The 24979-nt window shown below is 36.4% G+C and overlaps 1 protein-coding gene across 13 annotated transcripts in view; it reads right to left on the reverse strand.

Annotated features, from left to right (window-relative positions):
* Window positions 1–24979, reverse strand: part of SOX6 (SRY-box transcription factor 6) — a 621895-nt gene that overhangs the window by 100145 nt on the left and 496771 nt on the right. For 8 of the 13 annotated variants that reach the window (XM_036861756.1, XM_036861762.1, XM_036861760.1 and 5 more), the window contains 2 exons: window positions 19281–19360; window positions 17665–17787 (listed from right to left, as the gene is read on the reverse strand). In XM_036861756.1, the coding sequence (XP_036717651.1) occupies window positions 17665–17787; window positions 19281–19360 (203 nt within the window). The remainder of the gene's footprint in view (window positions 1–17664; window positions 17788–19280; window positions 19361–24979) is intronic. The other 5 variants (XM_036861767.1, XM_036861768.1, XM_036861764.1 and 2 more) reach the window with 1 other exon arrangement.

Raw genomic sequence — 24979 nt, forward strand, 5'->3', positions numbered from 1 at the left:
AGCCAAAAATAATAAATAAAATAAATAAATAAATCTTTTTAAAAATATATATAATAATAATAACATGAAATGTGCATTTGTAATAAATATTGAGAGATAAGGATGTATTTTGAATTCACTTTTCAGTGATCCAGTAAACTCCGTAAGAAATAATGCAAACTATCCTATTCGTCCCTTACTCTTATATTTTCTTCTGTATTTTTAAAATTCAAATAAATGTTTTACCCTGTTTCAGAGCCACCTCCACGAACTATCATTTTCAGACTGCAAATTATTAGTATTTCCAATTGGAGAACTTCAGTGTATTTTGCAGTATGTAAATATGCCATCTGTATCCTACAGTAATACCTATGGCTAACTCCCTAATTAGCAGAAAGGAATAATAACCTTATACACAGCAGCCGTAGTAAAAATCATTCAAATAGTTTGTAATAAACATATAATGTGCTTTAATGTCACTAGATATGATACTGACACCTATCTCAATAATCCACCTTGGAAAATCATTCTAGCAGATGAAGTGGGTAATGGTTAATATAAAGGACTGAAGAAGAAACTTAGAAAACTAAGGTTTATATGCTGTTGTGAGAGGGAGGACAACACGGTGACTAAGCGTGCACACTCTTCAGTCACAACCCACTAATTATGTGACCTCGGGCAAGTTATTTAATCTCTCAGTGCCTTAAATTTCCACATCTTTGAAATGGGAAAATAATAGCACCTACTCCAAAAGATCTGCTGTATGGAATAAATAAATAAGTTAATGCACATAAAATACTTAAAACAGGGGCTCACCATAAAGACTCAAAACCTGTAGGCTCTTAAATCCTTATCGGTATATTCTGTTTAACAGATGTCACTCCAAAGATCTTATTCAGAAAATACTTGGCATTTTTATTCAATTTAGCAAAAATGTATTAGGAATACAAAGATGAAGAAGATAGGCTGTCTTTCAGGTGCTCAAAGCAAGAATAGGAAGGAGAGAGGAAGAAAGACACAATATGATACATTTACAAATTACTACTGAAACACCATCACTGGGAACAATTAGTGTTTTTTTTTTCTCCCAGATTTATTGAGATATAATTGGTAAATAGAGTTGTGTAACTTTAACGCGGACAAGTGACAATTTAATATATGTATCTATTGTGAAATGATTACCACAGTAAGATTAGTTAACACATCCATAACAAATAGAGTTTTGACGGAGGACAGTTAGGTAGGTTTTACTTACAGTAAAGCCCAAAACAGAGATCTTATGTTAGCTAAAAGTTTAAAAATAATCCTGTAAAATTGTTTAACAACAACAACTACAAAAATCCTGAGCAGAATGGACACCAAGCCCTGCAACGCAGGGAGTGTTTAGGCTATTAGAATTTCTGTTCTGCTTTTAGTAGTGTCTCCCCTCCCAGCCCATTCCTTTGGGCTACTACCCAAAGACTGCTCCATAGAACTAAAATGTTCACACTAAGGGCCAAATGTAGCTTTGAGAAAGGCTTAAGGTTTATAAAATGTACCACTTCTCTGGAAAAAGGGAAACCACCCTTGGCTATTCATTTAGGGAACAGGAACTTTGCTTTGTTCTTGTTTTCATTGTCCATTGTTGGACAGAGAAAACCCCTTAAGCATTCAAAGTTCTTACTTAGGGGGGGATTTTCGCAATCTCAATATCTCCTCTAAGCCTATCGTAACACCTCTAGAAAACGCTCGTTACACGATGTAAAATCACAACTTTAGTTTGTTAAGAGGGCATAATTCCAAGCGGACCATGGAATATTTATGTCTCTCTGCAGCTCTTTGAAGGAATAATCTTATGTTTTTGTGCCTGTCGTGGGTCAGAGGTTCAAATCAGCACTTCTTTCTGTCACTTCTTATATGTTTTACTATAATTTACAGCTCAGCAAGAGGACTCATAAAACAAAAGTGTCTATTTTATTTCAGCAACTAATTCTAGTTAATCAAAGATTTCCAGCCAAACAACCCAGCATGAAACTCCGCATGGAAAATACGAGGAGAACAAAGCATTTTGTCAAATAACACATCTCATGATGTAAACACATATGTCTCTTAAAGGAAATTTTATCGTTTCCACATTATCGGCATACAAAAGGAGCATTCTTGTCGCAGACCTGGTGCGGCTGTGGAGTCATCGTCATTGGAAACAAGAGCCTGATTAGGTTCCCACACAGATATGAATAGACTTTCCTTTTTTAGTGAAATAGCTGCTTTTATTCCTTTTTACAACAGACTGGTAATTGTCACCCTAAAAACACTGAATTGTACTAGGGCAACATTTGTTTCTGCTCTTTTTTCCCATCTTTTTAGAATCAGCCAATAACATTACTATCCCTTCTGGTTGGTCCTCTTCTGGAAAGTCTGAGTTAATCCACAGCTGTGTGAATGTGAAAAAGGGACACAGCAGGCTAAGTCTGTTGGGTCTCTTGTCTACTAATAAAGTGCACAGTCTGCAGGACAGATGTTAAGAAGATCTGTTAAATAAGTCAGTGGCAGAGATCCTGACCTCTGCCAAGGAACATTTTATTATTCCAGAAAGGGGCATAATTGCAAGGCATTAACAATTAGAAGAACCGTAGCTTTTCTTTATATATTTTACTCCTTGCTTCATCATTTGGTTGAAATATAGTATCAAGGCCCATTCACTGTGAAGCAATGTGCTAAATATGATGGGGTTTAGTACAAACTGCAGATTACAAGATTTCCCCACATCCCAGGGAAATGGTTGGACCTTGGCTTTGCTTCAATCTTAAACAGTTTTGTTTATTCTGCATGTATCATTACACTATTTGCACAGTTTCACTTGCCACAGGGTACCATTGCACTAAAGGGACTATGAATCTTAACAAACGTAGTTTCCTAACTATTGAATCTAGTGTAATGGGAGATGTAAACTAGAGATCAAATTAATAGAGGAATATCACATCATAAAGTTGTTCTCTATACCTTATACCACTTTACCACTTATGGTGTGAATAAATTATGTCTACCACATGCATTGCAAATTCCGAAGTGTGGTGTAAAAGGCACTTTGTGATCTGACCCCTTGCTTACGTTTCCAATCTCACCTCCTATTGCTCCTGTACACTCAGCCTGTGCCAGACCATTTGTTGTTTCCTGAGTGTGCCATGCTGTCTAGTGCTTCTACACCGATGGGCAGACTGTGCTCTTTGTCTGGAGTGCTTTTTATCTCCTCTGTATCTCTGCCATTCTGATTCCTTCTCCCATAGACCCAGTGAACTTCTACTCTCCTTTCGAGATTCATTTTAACATCACCTCATCCATGAAGATTGCCAATACTTCCCCAGGCAGAGCTTAACACTTTCTCCTCCCATAGCATTTTTATTTTGGAAACATATATACTTTAATAATTATCACATTGTTTACCAGACCATGGGGCCTCTGAGGGCAGGGATCAAGTTCTATCCAGTTTAGTATCCCCCAAATACAGAAGAGTACTTACTACACAGTAGGCACTTAATAAACATGTGGGGAATTAATGTATGAGTGAACTAGTTAAACAATTAATCATTTTTCATGTTTATATAAATTTACATTCTGGCCTTGTCACTACTACCAGTACTGTTACAGGGTCTTATACTTTAATATGCCTTATTTTGTATTTTTATTTTTATTTTTTTTTACAGTATTAGTCATTTTTAAAATTTTTTATTTATTTATTTATGGCTGTGTTGGGTCTTCGTTTCTGTGCAAGGGCTTTCTCTAGTTGCAGCAAGCGGGGGCCACTCTTCATCGCGGTGCGCGGGCCTCTCACTATTGCAGCCTCTCTTGTTGCGGAGCACAGGCTCCAGACACGCAGGCTCAGCAGTTGTGGCTCACGGGCCCAGTCGCTCCGCGGCATGTGGGATCTTCCCAGACCAGGGCTCGAACCCGTGTCCCCTGCATTGGCAGGCAGATTCTCAACCACTGCGCCACCAGGGAAGCCCTTATTTTGTATTTTTAAAGGAGAATCTTCATTAAGTTGGGACATTCAATTGTAAAACATATATCTCTACAGAACCTCATCCCCGCCCACGCCCACTTAGAATCAGCAGAAGCATGAGATATATTATCCTCTTGGCCATACGTTTAAATTCAGTTTTTCATCCAAAATTTATTTACAAGAAGTCATAAAATTTAGTTCTTCACACTGTTCCCTCACAATTCTACACACCCTAACTCAGGCCACTTACAAGCTGTGTAGCTTTGGTCAAGTTAATCTATCTCTCTAGGCCTCAGTCTCTTCAACTATAAAACCAAAAGATTCATATGATACTTGACAGTATGTGAAGCATCTTTCACAAGCATTTTCTTATTTATTTCTCACAACTGCTCTATGGGGATAGGTGTCCCCATATCCATTTAATAGAATCTGGGTATAGAAAGATTAATTTGCTCAAGCTCATGGAACTAGTGGTAGAGTTAGGATTTGACCTAACTCTAGGCCTCTAAACGCCTTTCTAACTCTGAAAATCTATGCAGTTTGACAATCTCATTGTCTATTTGTGAAGGCTTTTCTTTCAATATTGTGTCACTCTTTCTTTTTTTTAATTAATTAATTAATTTTATTTAGTTATTTATTTATTTTGGCTGCATTGGGTCTTCGTTGCTGTGCGTGGGCTTTCTCTACTTGCAGCGAGCAGGGGGCTACTCTTCGTTGCGGTGTGTGGGCTTCTCATTGCAGTGGCTTCTCTTGTTGCAGAGCATGGGCTCTAGGTGCACGGGCTTCAGCAGCTGTGGTGCGCGGGCTCAGTAGTTGTGGTTCACGGGCTCTAGAGCGCAGGTTCAGTAGTTGTGGCACACGGGCTTAGTTGCTCCGCAGCATGTGGGATCTTCCCGGACCAGGGCTGGAACCCGTGTCCCCTGCATGTGGATTCTCAACCACTGCACCACCAGGGAAGTCCTGTGGCACTATTTCTTGATTGGTGGCAAGTCCAGTTTAAAGTACCTTAATTGCTGCCTGATTATCACTTCTTGCTAAAGAGCCCTGCACTGGGCCTTATGCTTTTTTAACTTAGGTGAGGTCATCGGGCATAGGCATTAAGACAAAAAGATTTCAAAGAACCTTTACACAACCAGCTTGGCCAACCAATAAATGAGTATACTTGTATACACACGTACCAAATGGTCAGCCATACCTTATCTGTTCTTATCACTTTGAAGTATTGCTCATTTAATTGCTTTCGTCCCTAGGCTATTACGATAAGAGGGCAGGAACTTGTTTAGCTTGCTTGCCTAACAGAGTACCTTAAGTACACTGTATGTGTTCTAAAAATATGTTGAATTAATGAAGTAATACGAGGGATACAAGTATAAGGATGTGGAGAGAAATGGTGTTTATGTTACTTCATTTAATCCTCACAACATGGGAGGTTTCATTATCCCCATTTCATAGCTGAGGAGACTGAGGCTCAGAGGACATTAGCTCATGGTCACATAGTTCTTTTAACTGAAGAGGTCTTGTGGAACCGACTTCTCGAAACCTCAAGCCATTCGCTATTGTATAGACAGAAAGCATGTCAGAGAACAAACTAGCTACTAAATAAAGAGTGAGCATGGTTTTCGAATACACAGTGGCAAATCATCACCTGATGATATACGTCATTTTCCTGTTTCACAGTGAGGTATATCTGTATTTGGTGTTAAGTGTTCATAATCAGTAAACGTGGCAGAGGTGGATCTAAAATCAGGAATAGTATGGTTGGATATAAATGAGTTATATATGACTATTTTGTTCTGCAACTAAGCAGTGCCTCTTTATTAAAACCATTGATAAATGGATGGAAAAGTGGAGGACTTTCACCCAAATCAGTCACATCTAGGCCTCTACTTTCTCAACAAAGCTTCTCATTCTTGCTCTCACTCTCTCTGTTTTGCTATGTCTAAGCCAGTGATATAACTATGCATTCATTATTCAGGGACTGCCCCTTGGGCCCTGGAGCAAACAATTCCTGGGAGGTAAGGAAGATGTTCCGAGCAGGTTAGCACTTCAGAGAGGAGTATCTTTCTCCATGTGGTCTAAGGAGCTCCTAAATTCTGGCGGGCAATCCCAGTGCACTGAGGACTGGTTGGGGCACATGCTCCACTCCATTTAGTGACATTGAGTGTTTCTCCTTCCTTTTTTTTTTTTTTTAAAAACAATTATTTGCTTTTTTATTTTTAAGCAGATCGAGCAATAATCCATTGAGAATGTGATGCTAAACCACTTTTCCTATAGAGTTTTTAAACTGGGCCTCTGAGAAGGAGTTTGATACAATTCAATGACTGAAGTAATACCTTTGTCCATTTGAGCATTAAATGGCCCGTTGAAATACAGCTTAGTTAGAGGAAATTTCAGAAAATAGTACTTTCTAATTTTTTTTTTTTTTATTTCTCTCCCAGCTGACTAGAGCAGAGCTTGGAAAATGCAGCTCAGTCGCTTTCCACAGCCTCTCAGGTCAGCCTCTCACCAGTGTTAATTAAATATAACCCCCTTAGAATACTAAAGGTTAAGTGAGAGCAACATAGCGTTCTTCTCCAATATATTACTATGAACACAAATGGCCATAATCTGTTTATAAGAAGGCTTCTTTGAACACAGAGGTCTCACTAATGAAAAATTATAAGAGGAAAAGCAACATAATGTGACAACTGTTCATCGCAAAATACATTTTAAACTACCCATTTCCACATCTATTGTGCTTAAATAACACATATCATAAAGGAAATTGGTGTAATAGATGGTTTCAGCTCTGGGTAGCAAATGCAGACCAGTTTTCAGTGTGATAAAGTGAAACTGTAAAAGCCAGTGCATAATTCAGTCAATCTCTTAAAGTCTTCCTTCCCCTCAAGCTAGAGAACTTTTCCCCAGCAACTACAAGCATCTGTACATTTTCTCTTTTTTTAGCAGGTGCTGTATCTTCAGTGGCATACCTTGACCAAACTTTCAAAAATTAGAAAACTGCTGAAATAATGGTTCTATACTAGCCGTTTTAAATTAGAAAAGTCTCTTTAAGCTACCAGGTTTATGGTTCTAAAAAGTTTCATATACTGTCCAGAGCTGTCTGTAAATTAAATCATTTAAAATAAAGCTCTTTAATACTCTATAATTAGTCTTGTCTCTCTGAACATGGCTTTACTGTAAATGCTCCTTCCTGACTCTTCTATTGTCCCAAGATTGCGGAGAAGAAAGCAGCCAAGCGATAATTCAATATTATTGCCGCTTCGGTGCCCTAATCGCTTAAAGAGCAGCAAAGACTCTACGCTCTCTGCCCCACAGCTCCCGCAGCCTCCTGGCCCGAGGCAGGCTTCCCGACCCAGCAACGTCCAGATGTCAGGAGGAATCCCCAGCTCCTGATGCAGCAGGCGCTCCATTCCAGTGTGGTCGAGCATCTGCTTCATCTGCTGGCATGCAACCGGCCGGACGCGCTCAGACGGCAGCACAGGCTAGGCACGGGCAAGGACACACTCCCCAGCTACTCCAGGAGACTCATCAAAACTGAAAGGTTAAGACAGGCCCAGAAACTCTCAAAAGAATAGAGCTCAGCATTCAGCAAAAACATTCTAAGCATCTTCCTCAAAAGGAAGCTACAGAATAAGACATATTTCATGATCATTCTTATATTGGTTAATTCTATTAGGCTTGAAGCTTCTTCTGGACAGTTAACTAGAAATTTGGAAAAATACATGAACTCTTTGAGATCACAAGAATGTGATGTTGGCTTTGAATTTTTCCCCTTATAGTTCAATTAGATTATTTTTAATTCACTTGAATATTATAATAAGAGGAGAATAAGTCGTGCAGAAAGCTTCTAAATGACTGTGCTTCCTGCATACCTACATACAGCACAGTTTAAAGCAAAGAATTCTGATCAAGAAGTAAATTTTAAAATGCACTTAAACCACGCATTATGGCCCTGTTTTGTTTAATAGATAAGTAATCTGGTCCAAGTCACTTCCCTCTGAGCCTCATTTCCTTCTTCTAAAATATGGGGATAATATTAAAGCATATTTATTATAAAACCTAAATATAAATTGCTTATTAAACTTTAAAATACTATGCAATACGTATTATATACATGTATGTATACGTATATATGTAGGTATACGTATATACATATACATACATATAATATTCATACTATTCTTAAATCTGTTTCGTTTAGTTTTGTTTTTAGAAAGAAAGTCAGGCTTCCTTTGTAATATTCAAGTCACACATCAAATACAGGTTCTCTGCCAAGAGTGATTCCACTCATCCTATGGGATCTCAACAAACAGCCTCCTATAAAAACTAACAAACATCTCCCATGTCCTCACCAAATTTCATATTTACTTTACTTGGAAAGATAGATTTATACACTATTATAGTCAGAAATAATATTACTTTACCAAAAGCCAGAGTACACGGTGTGCTTAATACAACTGAGAAAATGAGCCTGAGGAGAACCGTGACTGTTGTAGCCAGAAGTGACTGACTAGAATAAAAGTCTTAGTTTTGAAGATCAAAGCGAAGCAAAGCACTCAGGAGAAACAATCATATAGGTCTCAGTCTTTTTAAACCTGCACATACAGGTTCAGGTGGACAGGTAGATAGGGAGGTGGGATATTTCTGTTAAGACGAGTAAGATTTGCAATCCCAACTCTTTAGTAAATATTTCTTTCCCTATTTTCTCTTTCCCCAGCTAGCATGTAAACTCCCTAGGACGAGGGCTTTGTTTTACACAGGTTTTCTGAACCTCAGCACTACTGATAGTTGGGACTGGATACTTTTTGGTTGTGGGGGGCTAAGCTGTGCGTTGTAGGGTATTCAACAGCATCCCTGACCTCTACCCACTAGATGCCAGTAGCACCTCCACCCCCACCCCAAGTCGTAACAATCAAAACTGTCTCCAGACGCTGTCAACTGAACTCTAGGGGGCAACATTGCCTCCGGTTGAGGACTGCACGTTATAGCCACTAAATAAATACTTGTTAAATAACTGAATAAGTAAATTTGTTGTTTTGATTTTCACACAAACTTTTTCAAATTTCCTGAGCATGATCATTTATAAGCTTCCTTTTTAAAAAAAGATTTTGATGCAACTCCAAGAGACAATAAATTTCATGACATTGTCACAGTCATTCAAAGCTAACAGGTATAATTTCAAGTAATAGGAATTTTAAAAGAAAAGATGTAATACTTCATTATTTGTTTAATTTAAATGACTAAGTGAATTAGAGTGAAAACCTGATAAATATCCCCAAAATGGATTTTCTAGATTAAAAGCAACTCTATTCCAATCTGGCTTCAAACGAGCACTGTATGTTTGCACTTTGGAAGGTTTGAGATAGCCAACACATATACATTTTAAGCAATAAAATTTGTATCCATATCTATCTTTTTTTTTCTAGTTCATTCTGCTCCAGAGTTAATAGCATTAGGGAAATTACTGATACCAAGGATCATGGTCTAGGTTAATATATATTATGACATCAAAGGTTGTTTACAGGTATTATAGCTGGTACTATAAGAGAAACACACAGTAAGAAATGAACTCAGTGCAGTATACTGGAAATTAAGAATTTTCACTGAGTCTTTACTTCACCAAATGACCAAGAGGGTGGAAGCCTTGGGAAATAAATTTAGCTCTGTTTCCTCCATTTTTGTCTATTAAAAGGAAATGTAAATATTTAGCTAAACTAGCATTAAATGACTGTAAGATTTGGAATCGGTACTTATACAGCTGGAAAAAAAAAGAATGTTAAATTAATTCCTCTCAATGTGACTCAAGATGGCTGTACTGATGTCACCAGTTATGAAAGGAATGAAAGAAGGAAACATATGACTTTTTTATCCATACAGCAACCAATACAGTAGATGTTTAGTACACAGTAGGTGTTTAGTGCTTGTCTACATTTAATTGAGAAAATAATCCATTATTAGTGCCATTTAGGCTTGGAAGATATATAAGGGAATCTGGTTATTATCTTAATCCTAATAATCTAGAACAGTCAAAATAAAGCAAGATGGTTTCACATCAGTACGGAGAGCTTAAATTGTTATAAATAGTCCCTGAATTTCCATTTTATATGGATTTGCATAAACATGCATACCTGTAGGATATGAACTTTTCTACAAGTAAAACAGAAAGGAAGAATTGGCAGAATAGTAGTAAGTATCCGCTAGCATTACTGGTCAGAAGTTTTATCCCTCTACTGGGGCACATCTATGAGGGGAATCTATCCAGCTCTGTGTAGCTTCTCAATCCTTTTTAATTAAAATATCACGTAAAAATACTTTTGGATTAGAAGAATTAAAATTGTTAAAATGTCCATACTACTCAAAGTGATCTACAGATTCAATGCAATCCCTATCAAAGTGCCAATGGAATTTTTTACAGAAATAAAAAAAACAATCCTAAAATTCACATGCAACCACAAAAGACCCCAAATATCCAAAGCAAACTTGAACAAGAACTAGAGGCCTCACACCTCTTGATTTCAAAATGTATCACAAAGCTATAGTAATAAAAAAAAATGATACTGACATACAATGACTATATAGACCAACGGAACAGAATAGAGAGCCCAGAAATAAGCCTACACAAATACAGTCAAATGATCTTTGACAATGGTAACAAGAATACCCAGTGGGGAAAGGATAGTCTCTTCAATAAATGGCATTGGGAAAACTGAATATTCACAAGCAAAATAATGATATTGGACCTTTATCTTAAACCATACAAAAAAAAAATTACCTTGAAATGGAAGACTTAAATGTAAAAGACTTAAATGTAAGGCCTGAAACTTTTGGATATATCTCCAAAGGAATTGATATCAAGATTTCAAAGAGGTATCTTCACTCCCATGTTCACTGCAGCATTATTCACAATAGCTAAGGCATGAAAGCAACCTAAGTGTCCACTGATGGATGAATGGATCAAGAAAATGTAATAGGTACATAAAATGGAATATTATTCAGCCTTAAAGAAGGAGGAAATGCTGCCATTTGCAACAACATGGATGAAATTGGAAGACATTATGCTAAGTTAAACCAGACACAGAAGACAAATACTATGTGATACCACTTATATGAGGAATCTAAAATAGTCAAACTCATAGAATCAGAGAGTAGAATGGTGGTTGCCAGGGGGTGGGAGAGGGGAAACGGGAAGTATTAGTCAAAGGGCACAAAGTTTCAGTTATGCAAAGTAAGTAAATCCTAGACATCTACTGTATAACATAAAGCCTATAGTTAATAATACTGTACTGTATACTTAAAAACTTGCTAAGAGGGTAGCTCTTACGTTAAATGTTCTTATCACACAAAATAGTAATAATAATAATAATTATTATAATAATAATGGTGAGAGGAAACTTTTGTAGGTGATGGATGTTTATGGCATAGATTGTGGTATGGTTACACAGGTACATACTTATCTCCAAACTCATCCAGTTGTATATATTAAGTATGTGCAGCTTTTGTATGTCACTCATACTTCAATAAAGTGGTTTAAAAATGTTTTTGTTCTGCTCAGTCTCTTCTGTTACCCAACATGTCAAAATATTTCACCACATCTTTTTCTGATTTAAGTTTCGTGAATGTTGCATATCCTGACTTATTCTGTGGTTGGAAACTGGAGTGAAGCATTTTCTAAAACACTAGAATGTTTTGCCCTCAAACCTTCCCCTATGTTCTTAATCACATCATCTCTCTTAATTTCAAGGTAGCTCATTATAACACATAAGCATACAGATATATGATACATGATACCAACCAAACAATACTTCAAAACTCCAGTTTGGTAAAAACAGGAATAGAAATACCTGTCATTATTTTAGAAACCACTGCATGTTACAAGCAGTCTGTTTAAATACAAGTATTCACATACTAGGAGTTCCCTGTTGTGTGTATTAATTAGTAAGGCTGGAGCTAAATGAATGTTGGTGGAGATGTTACACTAGGAAAGATAGAGGACGGCACTGATTTTGTAATTCCAAGGTCTTGGGCTCCTACTAAACCATCTCTGTGAGTACAGCTAACCATCCCATCAATCAAATAACTTAAACACAGTGATTAACAGAGCTTGGTGAGAAGAGCCATACTCTCTCAACTTTTAGATACTACCTGAAAATCAACTGAAGATAAAATTTCTAAGAGAAAATCGAGTTTACCCAATGTTTTAAGTGTTAGTAATGTTGGAAGTGGTAGTATAAACTTATTCTGCTTCTTTGAATAAAATAGGTCAGATTTCCAAACACTAGGAAATGTCTTAATATTTTGCATCCTTCTCTGATCTGCCTATATTTTGTTAATCTCCATCAAGATTCACTTGACACCTGCCATTTTTCTTAAGAAGACTACCTAGAAATGAAAAGTTCTTTACATGAAATAATGCCTCCTAAAGACAGAGCACTTGGCTGAACATATCCAAAAAAAAAAAAAAAATTTCCAAAGAAGCTTGAGTCCCAGATTGCCACCAAAGAGGGAATTCATTAATTCATTCATTTTACCAACTACTGTCCCAGGCAACATTGAGGATTCAACAGTAAACAAAAGAGACAAAAATCCCTGAATTCAGTGACACATTCTGAATAAGAGCTAGGTCAGAGTAGATCAGAGCTGCCCCTCAGAAGCACTTAGGCAGCAAAGCTAGAGTAGAAATGACTGCTTATTGGGATGTTGGTAAGTTTTTTCCTATTCTGATAATGAATTTTTGTGGAAATCTAATACATGCCTCGTTAACCCATTTACTATTCACAACAACCCTGGGAATAAATATTATCCCCTTTTTACAATGAACAAACTGAAAAAAGAAGGTAATTTGAGAACAGTATAGGACAACATAGCAAGTAATAGCGGAAACTCTAATGCAAGATTCTGATTCCAAAATGGAGCTCATTCCATTAGTCCACAGCTCGTCTAATCCCAGCTGTAATGGTCCTCCCAAATTCCATCACACTCTTAAAGTCAAAGTGGGTGAGAAAAGGCTGATTATGAGAAAAGCAAGCATTTCCCCTCAAAGCACAACCCCCTGGTTGGCATCCTCAGAACAAGCTTTGAATCAGTGCATTCCTTTTTCTCTATCAGGTAGCTAGTAGTAGGTCACTCTAATCAACTCTTTATTCACCTCTCTATTAGAAATCACAACCTCCAAAGCCCACTCAGCCCAGCTAACTCACCCTCTCATTCCTCCACAGAACTGAGGCATGTTTACGATTTCAAACAAGAAGACAGGGTTTGAGCCAGAGAAGAGCATCTATATATAATATCATAAAGATTCAGGCTGGAACTAAAATAGAAATAGAGCATTCTCAATGTTGATGGGCACTTCTTCACTTTCCAGTTGTAGCATGAAAACTGACAATATCATTTAAATAAAATATGTGTTTGTATTCACTTTTGCAAAAATTCAATTGTTCTCCATCTTTGCAAACTTCGCAAGACTTTAATAGTTTCATTTAAGAATAACTTATGGTTGATAGGTTTTTCTAGTGTTTTAAGGCTCTGATTATACTCCTTTCCTCAAATCTTCCCAAAACTACACATAATACCCATCAAATAAAAGTGAAAATATATTTATATTGATTTTTAAAATTTTCATATTTACTTCCTTTCATTTAGGCTACCACCCATACTGTCATTATAAGAACTTGGTTAAAATATGTTCCAACTAAAGCTTGGTAGGCTTTGAATGCTAGATAAAAATCATTCTCTGCAGCTAATGAAGACAGAAACTCTGCCTGTAACAATATTAAGTTTGTTTTCTCTGGTGATTCAGAGAAGTGAGCAATCTGTCAGTAATACATTGAGTGAAATTACTTGTCTTGTAGGAATAACTGCTGACAGTCACTTTATTTCAGGGCTGACCCAAACATCTCCCTGCTGACAAACAAATTACTATGTCTAACTTTGAAAAGGTAACTAGCTTGTTTTTAATTTTGATTGGTCTCTCAGAATCCCTTATACATACACTCAGTCCCATCCTTCATTGTATTAAAAAAAAAAAGCAACAAAAAGTGTTTTGGGAGGACAGGTTTGAATTAATGAGTTAAAAAAAAAGTAAAGGAAGAAAACCCTATCGTTTGGAACTAAGAAAAAGAACTGTTATTGCTTCATTCCAAGACTGTTACACAGATAAAACTAGTAAGTGTGTCTACTCTACATTAAGACTGGCAGTGCCACCAATGACTGACTGGGTGAGTGAACACATTACCGAGACAGTATTGTAGGAATTAATTTTCTTCAATAAAGTGATTTTTAAGGCTCATGTATTTCACAATCTAAACATATGTCACTGTTTCATAAACAAAATAAATGGATTAAAATAATACATTACCAATATGCTGACATGTGGAGATATTTTAATTAGAAATTCTTAAACTGTGTGATATTTAGCTGTTGTATTTGCTAAAGAGAAGCATGCATCATTTAATAAGAAAGTATGAGACAGGTGCATTACTTTGCACGATATGGTACCAGATTGCGTTTAATATAAACTATGAGGCAACATTACTTCCAATTAAAAAACAAAACCAAATTACTTTAGGTATCTATCACATTGAAAGTAACAACAAAAAATGAATCTATATATTAAAATCACTCTTTCGTTAAAAAAAATGTGTCATTCTGAGCTTAGTTTCTGAGACAATATTTCTTCAGAAACAATCTAACATCTTAGCTATTTAAAGGCCATATTTACATGACTGCCTCATTATACTGGTCCCCCCCTCCCCTTTTGACTTACTTGAAGGACCAATGCTAACATACCTGAGGAAAGCAAATGGCAACTGGTCCTGAAATTTATACGGGTAGAGAACTGGAATAAGTAGCAATATAATATATTGTTTACTGTAGCAAGTGCCCTCTGTTCTCTAAAGGTCAAAAGCACTGTAACCTTAGAGTTACAGTTTCTGATTGTTCCCAGGGTTAAACACATTATCAAAATTAATGGTTCAAGCCCCTCAACCTTCAGATATATGAGTATTCATGCCTCCATCTGCTGAACTGTTCAACTAAAAATAGCATTCTTTGGCCTTCTCTCTCCTAATATTGTGCTCCTGAGGCAGAGAAAACCATGCCTTAGATCAGCACGGAGTACCAAAAAAAAACGAAAAAAAAACTTTTCTGTGTCTTTCTTATTTTAAAGAAAGAAAGAACTGGAATATACTAATGTAAGGAGGATCTTTCCATTTTAAATACCTTTTCTCTACCTGATAACAAAATTTCAGGCTTCCAGAGTATAACCATACTGTTAAGATTACCCAGGCTCATTAATGTTAAAAGTGACAACCTTTGAAGGACAAATTAACTGTACATCAGGTAGAGAGGACCACTTCTGAGCAATGCAGCAGGGTGTGTGTGGAGGTGGTGGTGGTATATACGTGTTGTGGTCTTTCTTCCTAAGAATCTCTGATTAGAAATAAAACCCATTAACATAATTGTAATGCTTAGTATCCACAATTTATCATGATCCTGAGTGTTGACAGAGCTTGTGACATTTAGCTTGTCAAAGGAATGGAGAAAACCCTAGCTAGAAAAGAAAGTAGACTTTAAAATCAATAAAGCAAGATATTATTAAATTTTCTCTCTACTTTTGCTCAAGATTTAAAATGTTAGTGTCTATAGCAGGTTAGATACGGGTGTCCACTGTGCAGTTCATGGAAGTCCCCTTAAACATGCTATACTCATACCAGGATAGTTTGAGAAACCTGCCTTTCAAACCAGGTCAATCTTTTCTAAGCAAAGGTTTCCTGACATGCAAGGAAAGGTACAAAAAGTGGAAGCAAGAGAACAGAGCAAGAATAAAAAAACGAAAAAAAAACAGGAAACTCTCAAACCACCCCAAACTTAAACTGCAAAGCTATGAGGGCCCCCTGCCTTACCAGATTCTGTATTTAGTCTCATTAAAGTGGCAGGCATGTGGCATATGTTGTGCTCCTAGATCAGCATTGCTACAGCACTACACAGGTCTGGTACTCACATATATGACATCATGGTTTCCAGAAACCCAACAGAAGCCAGATTTGACGGCATCAGGGGTCTGTGATGGTGGGGGGAAGAGAAGTCAACCTAAGTGAAAATTAGTAAAAGAAGACACTGGGTAGAAAACTGGCTAAGGGAAGGTTGATGGGATAGAACTCAACATCTCAAGAGAAAATAAAAGTGAAGAGGAGAGGAAGTTTGGAATTTGAGCCAAGGCCACTTGCTTTTACATTCTTTCAAGCACTTAAAAGTTTAACAAACTATCTGTCCTGAGTAGGTAAGCTTGCTAACTGTCATCACACAGAAAGGCTTGTTCTTAACGTCCAGTTATCTCGCTGCTTGGCAATCCTAAGCACAGTAGATTTTCAGAACGTCCAGAAATATGGCACCTTCTCTACAGCCAAAAGAAAGCCTTAGAAAAGAAATCCCTCTGGCTATATAGAAGACAGCAGATATTCTAACAGTATATGCCTTGTCATGTCTGGGTGGAAACCCCCTATATACTTCTTATAATCAAAGGGAAAGGGAAAGGAAGAAGGCAAGCAACAAGGTCTGAACTCTTCCTTAAGCTACTTCCAAGGTGTCCCTTGATCTTGTCCTCTTCTTTCTTCTTAGAAGTGAGCTTTCTCTATCATTTTCCAAAAATGCAGATTCAAAAAGCAACAGAGAAGATAATGTCAAAGGGACACTTTATTGATCACATAGTAGTTGATATGTATAGACTGGCAGAGCCAATAGGAGCTGAATATACAACTTTGCTAGACGTTAATTGTTTTCTTCTTTTTAAACTGGGTTTACCATCCTAGGTTAGAACGTAAATGTAGTATTAGATCTAACCCAGAAAGTTAAAGTGTATTTCAGTGTGAGATAACCTGTCTCCTTTTTTTGTGATTCAACAGATAGCTAGCAACCCTCCAGCATCTGATAGTCCCCAAGAGGTACTCCAACGATACAAGAGAGGAATTAAGCATGATAATGGAGAAAGGAGGACTGGGTCCCTATAGGAGAAAGGGGTTTGGTTTTCAAAAGAGCCATATGAGCCATCTTCTCCCATGTAGTAAGAATATCCCACAAAAACAACAAAGAGCTTTATTGAAAGTTAAATATGAAGGGGCTACTATAGTAGTTTATGGGGCAAAAAGCAACCAGTCAGGCCCAGGCACCCAACCTCACTTCAGCCAGAGAAAACTGAATTTGAAAACCTGGATTTGGTAGAGTTAGAAATCCTGGATAAAAACTCTGACTCCAAGAGTATTTCGTAGCCTTGGTTAAATAACTTGACCTCTCTGAACCTCCATTGTTTTGTCTGTGAAAGCAGAATTATGTTTTATCAACTCTATAGGGTTGTTACATGGTCAAATGAGTTTTTTTGCTCTTAATGTTTAAGTGTTTTTTAACTACTATGCAGCATTATACAAAAAAAAAAAAAGGAAGGGAAATAAAGATGGTTTTGAAAGCACTCATAATGTAAAGAATTTGCCTAAATATATAGCAATAAACAATCTATTTCAGAGGCATTCGTTTGGGGTTTGCCTTTTTCTCTGAAGGAAAAAAGAGCAAAAATGAGCCTCCTTAGGAATGAGAAAAAGGGAAAGATTATGTTTTAGTGTTTAGGTTGAGTGTTTGCCACTTTTTTAAAAAAGCCTAGAATATGACTGAACAATCCAGTCCCCCACCCAATGAAGCACCAATGGAAGTATTCATACCTCAATCTGTTTGTGGTTGTAAGAGTGGCCACCACCATGTTCAAAGGTGTCCAAACTCCTGCCAAAACGGTCACTTAGGCCCTTTAGCCTTGGGTTAATTTGTGGGTGGGAGACATGACCTTTCTGTTTAGTAGCATATTCAGAAAAAAAAAAAAAAAAAGACAAAACATACTGTCAGAACTCATGAAACAGAACACATATTTCTAAACCCAGGGTATTGACCACACCAAAGAATAGAAGGTAGGTTTAGGACCCAGATACTCTCTTTCACAGAAACTTGATTATAGGATCAAACAAGGTACTGGTTTCTTATTTTTGCCTCTGACTCAAGAAGACACTCAATAGCATAGCTATGGAAAAAGGAGAAATAGATTAGATTGATTATGAGTGAGGTTTCTTTTTATATTTTTACCAACTGCAGTAAGTTCCCCTGTCAGTAGTAGAGAAGGTGAGGGCTTAGAAGAGAGGTAGGGTTGCTGCTTTCATTAGGCAAAATATCTAGCTCTGCTAGGCAGTCCATAATGGATAACATCTTCAAGACTTTCTGGATGAGGCTTATGACAAAAACTTCTCAAAGTACTGCAAAAATTCTTTATTTGTAGACCCAGTTGAAGATGCTCAAAATGATACTTTTTCACGGTAAAATATCTGTACATTTTTTATGTTCAAGTCATATGAGTAATAGCAAAGAAGAAACAAAAATGCCTAGTTAGATGCTATTCCCTAGACTATTTAAGAAAATTCAAAAAGAAATCACAGTAAATTATAAGAATAAAAAACTATCTTTATCCACTGTATTGAAATTCAAGTTACCATACATTTTCTAAATGCTCAAATACTGAAGGTTTAACCATTATTTTAATGATATTATCTTTTTTGTTTTTGTTAAAATATACACTCATATTTAAAGTCAATTTCCCATTAAGATGGCAGTGCTAGAAGGGTATAAAGATTACTTAGTCCTATTGTTAACCCCCCGCACCATTTTACTATGAAGAAGAGAAGGTGCAAGTGATATTTTAATTTAGCTCCCAAAACACTTTCTCTCCAATTTTAGTTTCATAGGTAAAGAACATGAACCCAGAATTTGGTCAGACACCATGCCAGACTTCTGACCTGGGCATGAGGATGAGGATGAGGATACATATATTCAGGAACAAAGTTGTTTACATTTTCCAAGAGTTAAAGTAATTTGGTAAGAACAACCCCCTATTCTATGAGCTGCAAGAAGGAAAATATCCAACGGTGTTTTCTTTTGATGCTTATGTGTAAAAGCTAATTGGACACGAATGGAGACGTGAATGAAGAATTGATAAGGAAAAAGCTTACATACCCATAACAACCATAACAACCAGCCAGAAAAATTGTAAAAACCAGTAACTTACCTGATAGAGGGACATACAGTACTAAGTCATATGTCATTTTTTCCTTAAAAATATTGACACTGACAGTTTTCCTCTTCTATTTGCAATACGGTAAGTACATAAGGTGTTAATCCTTCTAGGCTATGCTTAAAAAATTATTAACAGCCAGGCCATTATTTAGCATACAGCTGGTTAGCAGTTTTCCACTAAAGTACTGGCTCGTATCCCACATTTTTTTTTCTTGGCGCTTACCTGGAGCTGTAAAGGGCTGAGTCCAGAAGCAGCAGCAGCTGCCATTGTTGATGGAATGAACTGTACGGGGTAGTTATCACCTGTCGGAAAGAACAATGCATACAGGTTTAGACAATGCACAGGGAATCACAGCAGACAAGTACAAACATGGTCCTTGGATTGCCGGAGCTTTACAGCATTGCTCTAAGCCCAAACATCTGCAGAAACAAAAGGCTTAGTTGGGCACAGACTTGCAGTGCTGCCTTGGAACTTTTTGTTAACAGATAGCTGGTAGGCAAACTGGCAAAACATGAATGTGATGTTAAAAAAATTAAATGTGCAATTCAAGCATGTTCACTCCATTACAAATCTTGTAATACATCATTTTTTTAAGAGTAAAAAAAATATCTTAAAGCCAGGCTGACATTCAGTTCACTGAGAAAGCATTAAGGCTTTTACATTAAAACAACAAAACGTTTTGCCTTGGTAGGCAAGGCAGAGTATTACAGTCCAAAAAAGATTAAGAATTATTGACTGTCCATAACCCTAACGTTTATTTTATAAAAAATAGAGGAAAAAAATTAATGTAACCTCTTTAATTTGATAGGGTTAAGAGAGAAGCTAATCTTATCTGCCAACATTCTATGAAATGCCTGGTATCCCAAATAGAGTGGAAACTATGTTTTCTGCCCTAACTCCGGTGGAAACCTAGTACAGAATCATGCACCACACCAGGCACTCATCACTTATTCTTTGATGATGATTTGATTAAATAAACACACATTTTACATGTGATATCTGCATTAAAAGTTTGGTCGAGATTGAGCATGGTTTAGCAGAGATCAATGCTACATCTTAATGTGTTACTGGCTCCAGACCATGCCTAAACAGGGGGGCTGAAGTACCTTCTGTGACCTAAGAACATAGGCTGTATGAAGCGAACAACCTGAAGAACCAAGAGAAAGTGATGAGGAATGTATTGTGATAGTGGTAACTGAAATCAAAATTAATACTTATGGATAAATTACACAATATCAGTGATTTAATGGAATATCACTTTGACTTCAGCTACTTACTTAAAGTCGGTGTTATGTACTATCTCTAGGCTATATTTTAATAGGCTGTTCCTCCACACATTTTTGACATTTACAATAATCATGCTGTTTTGCATGAACTTTTCCACACTAAAAGCTAAATATAATAATGAAAAGTATAGAAAGAATCACAGTAATAAAGGTAGTCAACTAGAAGCAATAAACCTCTTTTTTCTGCATGGACACTAATACCTGGAGCCTTCCTGGTGCCCCTGGTTCTTGGAACTCATCCTGTTGCCACATGAAGTTCCACTCAGCTGGCCCAAGTAATTGTTAAGTTGCTTTCACTTTTAACAAATTGTTAGCTTCTAATCTACACAGTCTCTTTGCATCATATCCATAATACCTCATCAGACCATTGAGCACAGTGTGCGCTTGTACACAGTCCAGTAACAATTGGCTTCTGATTGCATATGGAGCACTGCTACAATGCATTCACTAACACTATATTGTGCTAGTCTCCTATGGAGTAATGTTCAAAATATCTGATCTTGTTTTTTCCCTTCCATGAGGTTGATTTTGGTTTGCCGTGCTACATGAGCACGGCAAAAAAAAAAAGATAACTAGGCCAAATTATTTTTTATGGTAAATGACTGCCGCTTTATGCTTAAATAATTCTACTGATCCTCTTGCTATTTAAACTAAATTATCTGAAGAAAGAATATCCTAATCTAAGTCAAATAGTATTTCTTTGGTTGACATCTTATCAGGTTAAAAAAATCACAAAACGATGCTGAATTAATGATGCTTCAAAAATAGAGAAAAAAAATCACCATTCCAACCATCAACATGGGCTGCCTCTCAGAACATTTTAGAGCTGTTCTTTCTTTAAATATCATGCATTATTCATACTAACTCTAAACATAACCCCCCCTCCCTGTAAGTTTAATACCAGTTGCTTTATTTGTACTAAAACATTTTTCATGTCAAACATATTTAAAAAAATCAAACTCTAAAAGAATTCCCTGGGGCACTCCTTTTTTCATAGCTGTCATGCTTCTATGCTATGAAATAGCTGATTTTTTTTTATATAGTTTTTGGCTTGCCAGTTAATTTATTACCATCTCTACCACACCCTGTAGTACTCTCCAGCTCACCTGCTGGCTACAAACAGCTTTCTTTCCACTGCTGACAAGCATATTTTTTAAATGTTTTTAACCTTTCTGCTGGTTTGAATCTGTATATCTGAATATAATCTTTGGAAAGCTATGTCTCCAGAACATATTGTATCAATACCAAAAGTAAAAATGAATACATTAGAGCAACTGAGTATATCACAGGGAATGATCAGAAGAGAGAGAAAAAGGAAAAGGCCAGAGAGGGAGAAGGTAAGGGTGAAGAAGAGGGGGGTTAAAAGTAGAAGAGAAGATTTAAGAAGGAGAGGGATTTAGAGTACTGTGAAGTTTAATTCTTTTAAAAAGTTACAAGCTTCCCACCCCCCCTTGCCTTTAATTGTCTCTGTGTAAGAGTCGATCAAGAAAAAGTTCTCAGTGGCTGACTTGGCAAGGAATCAGTCAACATGTTGTAGCAATTTTTTTCAAATTTGTCTCTGGATTTGAAATGCTTGCGTGAGGACCCATTCTCTTTAAATCTGTACAAAAGAAGATGAAGCCTGTTGAAACAGGTTGGTTTTAGGCACTACCGTAATCTGGCCCTTGCTACCTCTAGTATAAGTAGACAACCTCCTAATGCCAATTTGGGAAATAATGCCCATTACATAAATCCATCTTTCCAGGCTTCTAGGTTTTCCAACTGATTATTTTTATCTGAAGCTTACAGAGCAAATATGAAACAGGAGTTACAGCCTATAGGACATTTGCCTGACATTAGTTTCACTTGCCACAATAACCAACATTGCTTTGGGATCAAAGCAGCTCCACAGCAAGAGTCCCTGAATGACAGGAAGTATATTTTCTAATTTTCAGGGAAACCGAAAGGAAGCCGAAACTTATTAAGACTTAAACACAGGAAAAGGAGGAGCTTGTATCATGAACCTAGGACCCATTAGACTCAGGCTACCTCCTGCAAGAAGACTCCTAGTTTGTGTAATTCGGATATAAACTTCATTTTATTAAAAAGTCAAAAATCCCATGGGTAAAATTCTGTCCATTTACTTTGATTCCTCAGAAAGACAAGGGACTGGGATGGTTGCAGTCTTCTGAGATACTAACTTCAGATATTAACCTATTTAGAGAGTTTGGGAGGAGTAGAGAAGAAAAATACGTTAAACTAGGAGACAGGACTCAAAGATTCTTCAGTTACTGGCTCAAAGTCTCATACCTTATTTTCCACCCTCCAAAACAGAAGAAAGATATACTACACACCCCTTATCTCACAGATTATTGTGTGGTGGTATCACAGGATGATGGTAAGTTATTTGAGTTGCCAAATAACACATAGATAGACCCCACTTTTATGAGCTATCGTCATTTTTGCTACAATATGGAAATATTTCAATCACAGCCACCAATATAGACTTGGACATGCCACATTGCATCTTGCCTGGATGCATGTATTCAGAATAGCAAAATATTATAACTTCTCTGTATTCTGAGGGAATGCCATAATCAATCTGAATTTATCTTTGTGAGACAGCACACTGCAGCAAAAGTTAGTAGGCGATGAGTGACACATTTAGAATCTTAAAAAGAAAACAAAATCTTTAATTTGTTCTGAGAACAATTGGAGAAAAAAATTCCCACGGATCATAGTATATATTGCTGAGATCACCATGCTCTTATTTCTCCTGCTAAATTTCTCCTCTATTCATCAAAGAATAGATCAATGATGAGAAGAGTCTTGATCTCAAGACTTTTTCTAAGAGCATCTGCATTGTTTTTCATACCTTTAAAGAAGCTAAGAATCAAGGATCAATCTTAATTTCTTTACTTATTTCATAGATGCATCCAAACTCTTCGGCTAATCATATGAAAATCATGGGATTTGTCACAATAGCAATTAAATAAGTGAGTATGTACAAAATTATATAAATGTATCCCCATTACAAGAAATTAACTTAAAATAACAACTTAAAGTTCATGACAAAATAACTCACCAATGATATAGCCTCCATGTATGAAGAAGGGCACAGTTAAAATAATCTCAATCACCATAAAACTAGGTTAGTTTATACAGATGAACATATATAGTTCCTTCTTGGACCTCACCACTCTTATTTAAAAAGGAGAGTACTAACCTGAAGAACCTCAGAAATGCTTTGACTTCAAGTAGATGGATTTAATTAATAAAGTATTCCAGCAATAGTGGTACATGCCTCTGTTTTAAATAGTCAAGAAGAGCTAGAAATGGCTAGCTTCACAAGATGTCATCTGGATAATCCCATACATATAAATCACATTTTTTTATACACACACACTCACAAAAGCTAGATTTTTCTTCATATCTTACACACTTAGATAATGCCTGCAAGAGTATAAAATGTCAAATATTCAGAATTTCAGTCTGAATTCTACCTCCACTAATTTCTAGATGTGAAAGTTTAGAAAGTTAATTTACTTCTTTGACTTTTAGTTTCTTTTTTTCTTTTAACAAAATATAGATAATGCCACTTATATCTTAGAGTTGTTATAAAAATTAAATTAAAATATATATGTATATTCATATACATGTATACATATATATTTATATATATAGATATCAGCAAATAAATGGTGCTCAATAAATGCTAACTGAAACAAAGGAATTAAAAAGAAGTATTAGGCAGCAACTGTACATCAGCAAATTAGACAATCTAGAAGAAATGGACAAATTCCTTGAAACATACAAATTACCTAAACTGTCTCAAGGAGAAATAGGTTATATATAAACCAACCCATAACAAGTAAAGAGATTGAATCAGTAATCAAAAACCTCCCAATAAAGAAAATTCCTGGACTGAATTTTTGGCTTCACCAATAAAGTCTACTGAACATTTAATAAAAATTACCACTAATCCTTACAAAATCTTCAAAAATATTGAAGAGGAAACACTTCCTAACTCTGAGGTAATGAGGCCAATGTAACCTTGATAACAAAGCCAGATAAAAACATCACAGGAAAAGAAAATTATAGACCAATATTCTGTATGAATATTAAAATCCTCAACAAAATATTAGCATATTGAATCCAACAGCATATCAAAAGGATTATTCACCATGACAAAGTAGGATTTATCCCAGGAATGCAAGGGTGGTTCAACATTAAAAATAAAAAATCAATGCAATACATAACATTAATAGAACAATGGGGGAAAAACCCACATGATCATCTCAGTCGATGCAGAAAAGGCATTTGCCAAAATCCAACATCTTTTCATGATAAAAATTCTCAGAAAAAACTAGGAATAGAGGGAAAGTTCATCAAAATGATAAAGGGTATTTATGAAAAACCCACAGCTAACGTCACACTCAGCGGTAAAAGACTGAAAGCTTTTCTACTAAGATCGGGGACAATTATACCCACTTTCACTGTTGCTATACAACACTGTCCTAGAAGTTCTAGAGAAAAGAAAGAAAGAAAGAAAGAAAGAAAGAAAAGAAAGAAAGAAAGAAAGAAGAGAAAGAAAGAAAGAAAAAGAAAGAAAAGAAAGAAAGAAAGAAAGAAGAGAGGGGAAGGAGGAGGAAGGAG

This window comes from Balaenoptera musculus, chromosome 8 (assembly GCF_009873245.2).
Source record: "Balaenoptera musculus isolate JJ_BM4_2016_0621 chromosome 8, mBalMus1.pri.v3, whole genome shotgun sequence".
NCBI lineage: Eukaryota > Metazoa > Chordata > Mammalia > Artiodactyla > Balaenopteridae > Balaenoptera > Balaenoptera musculus.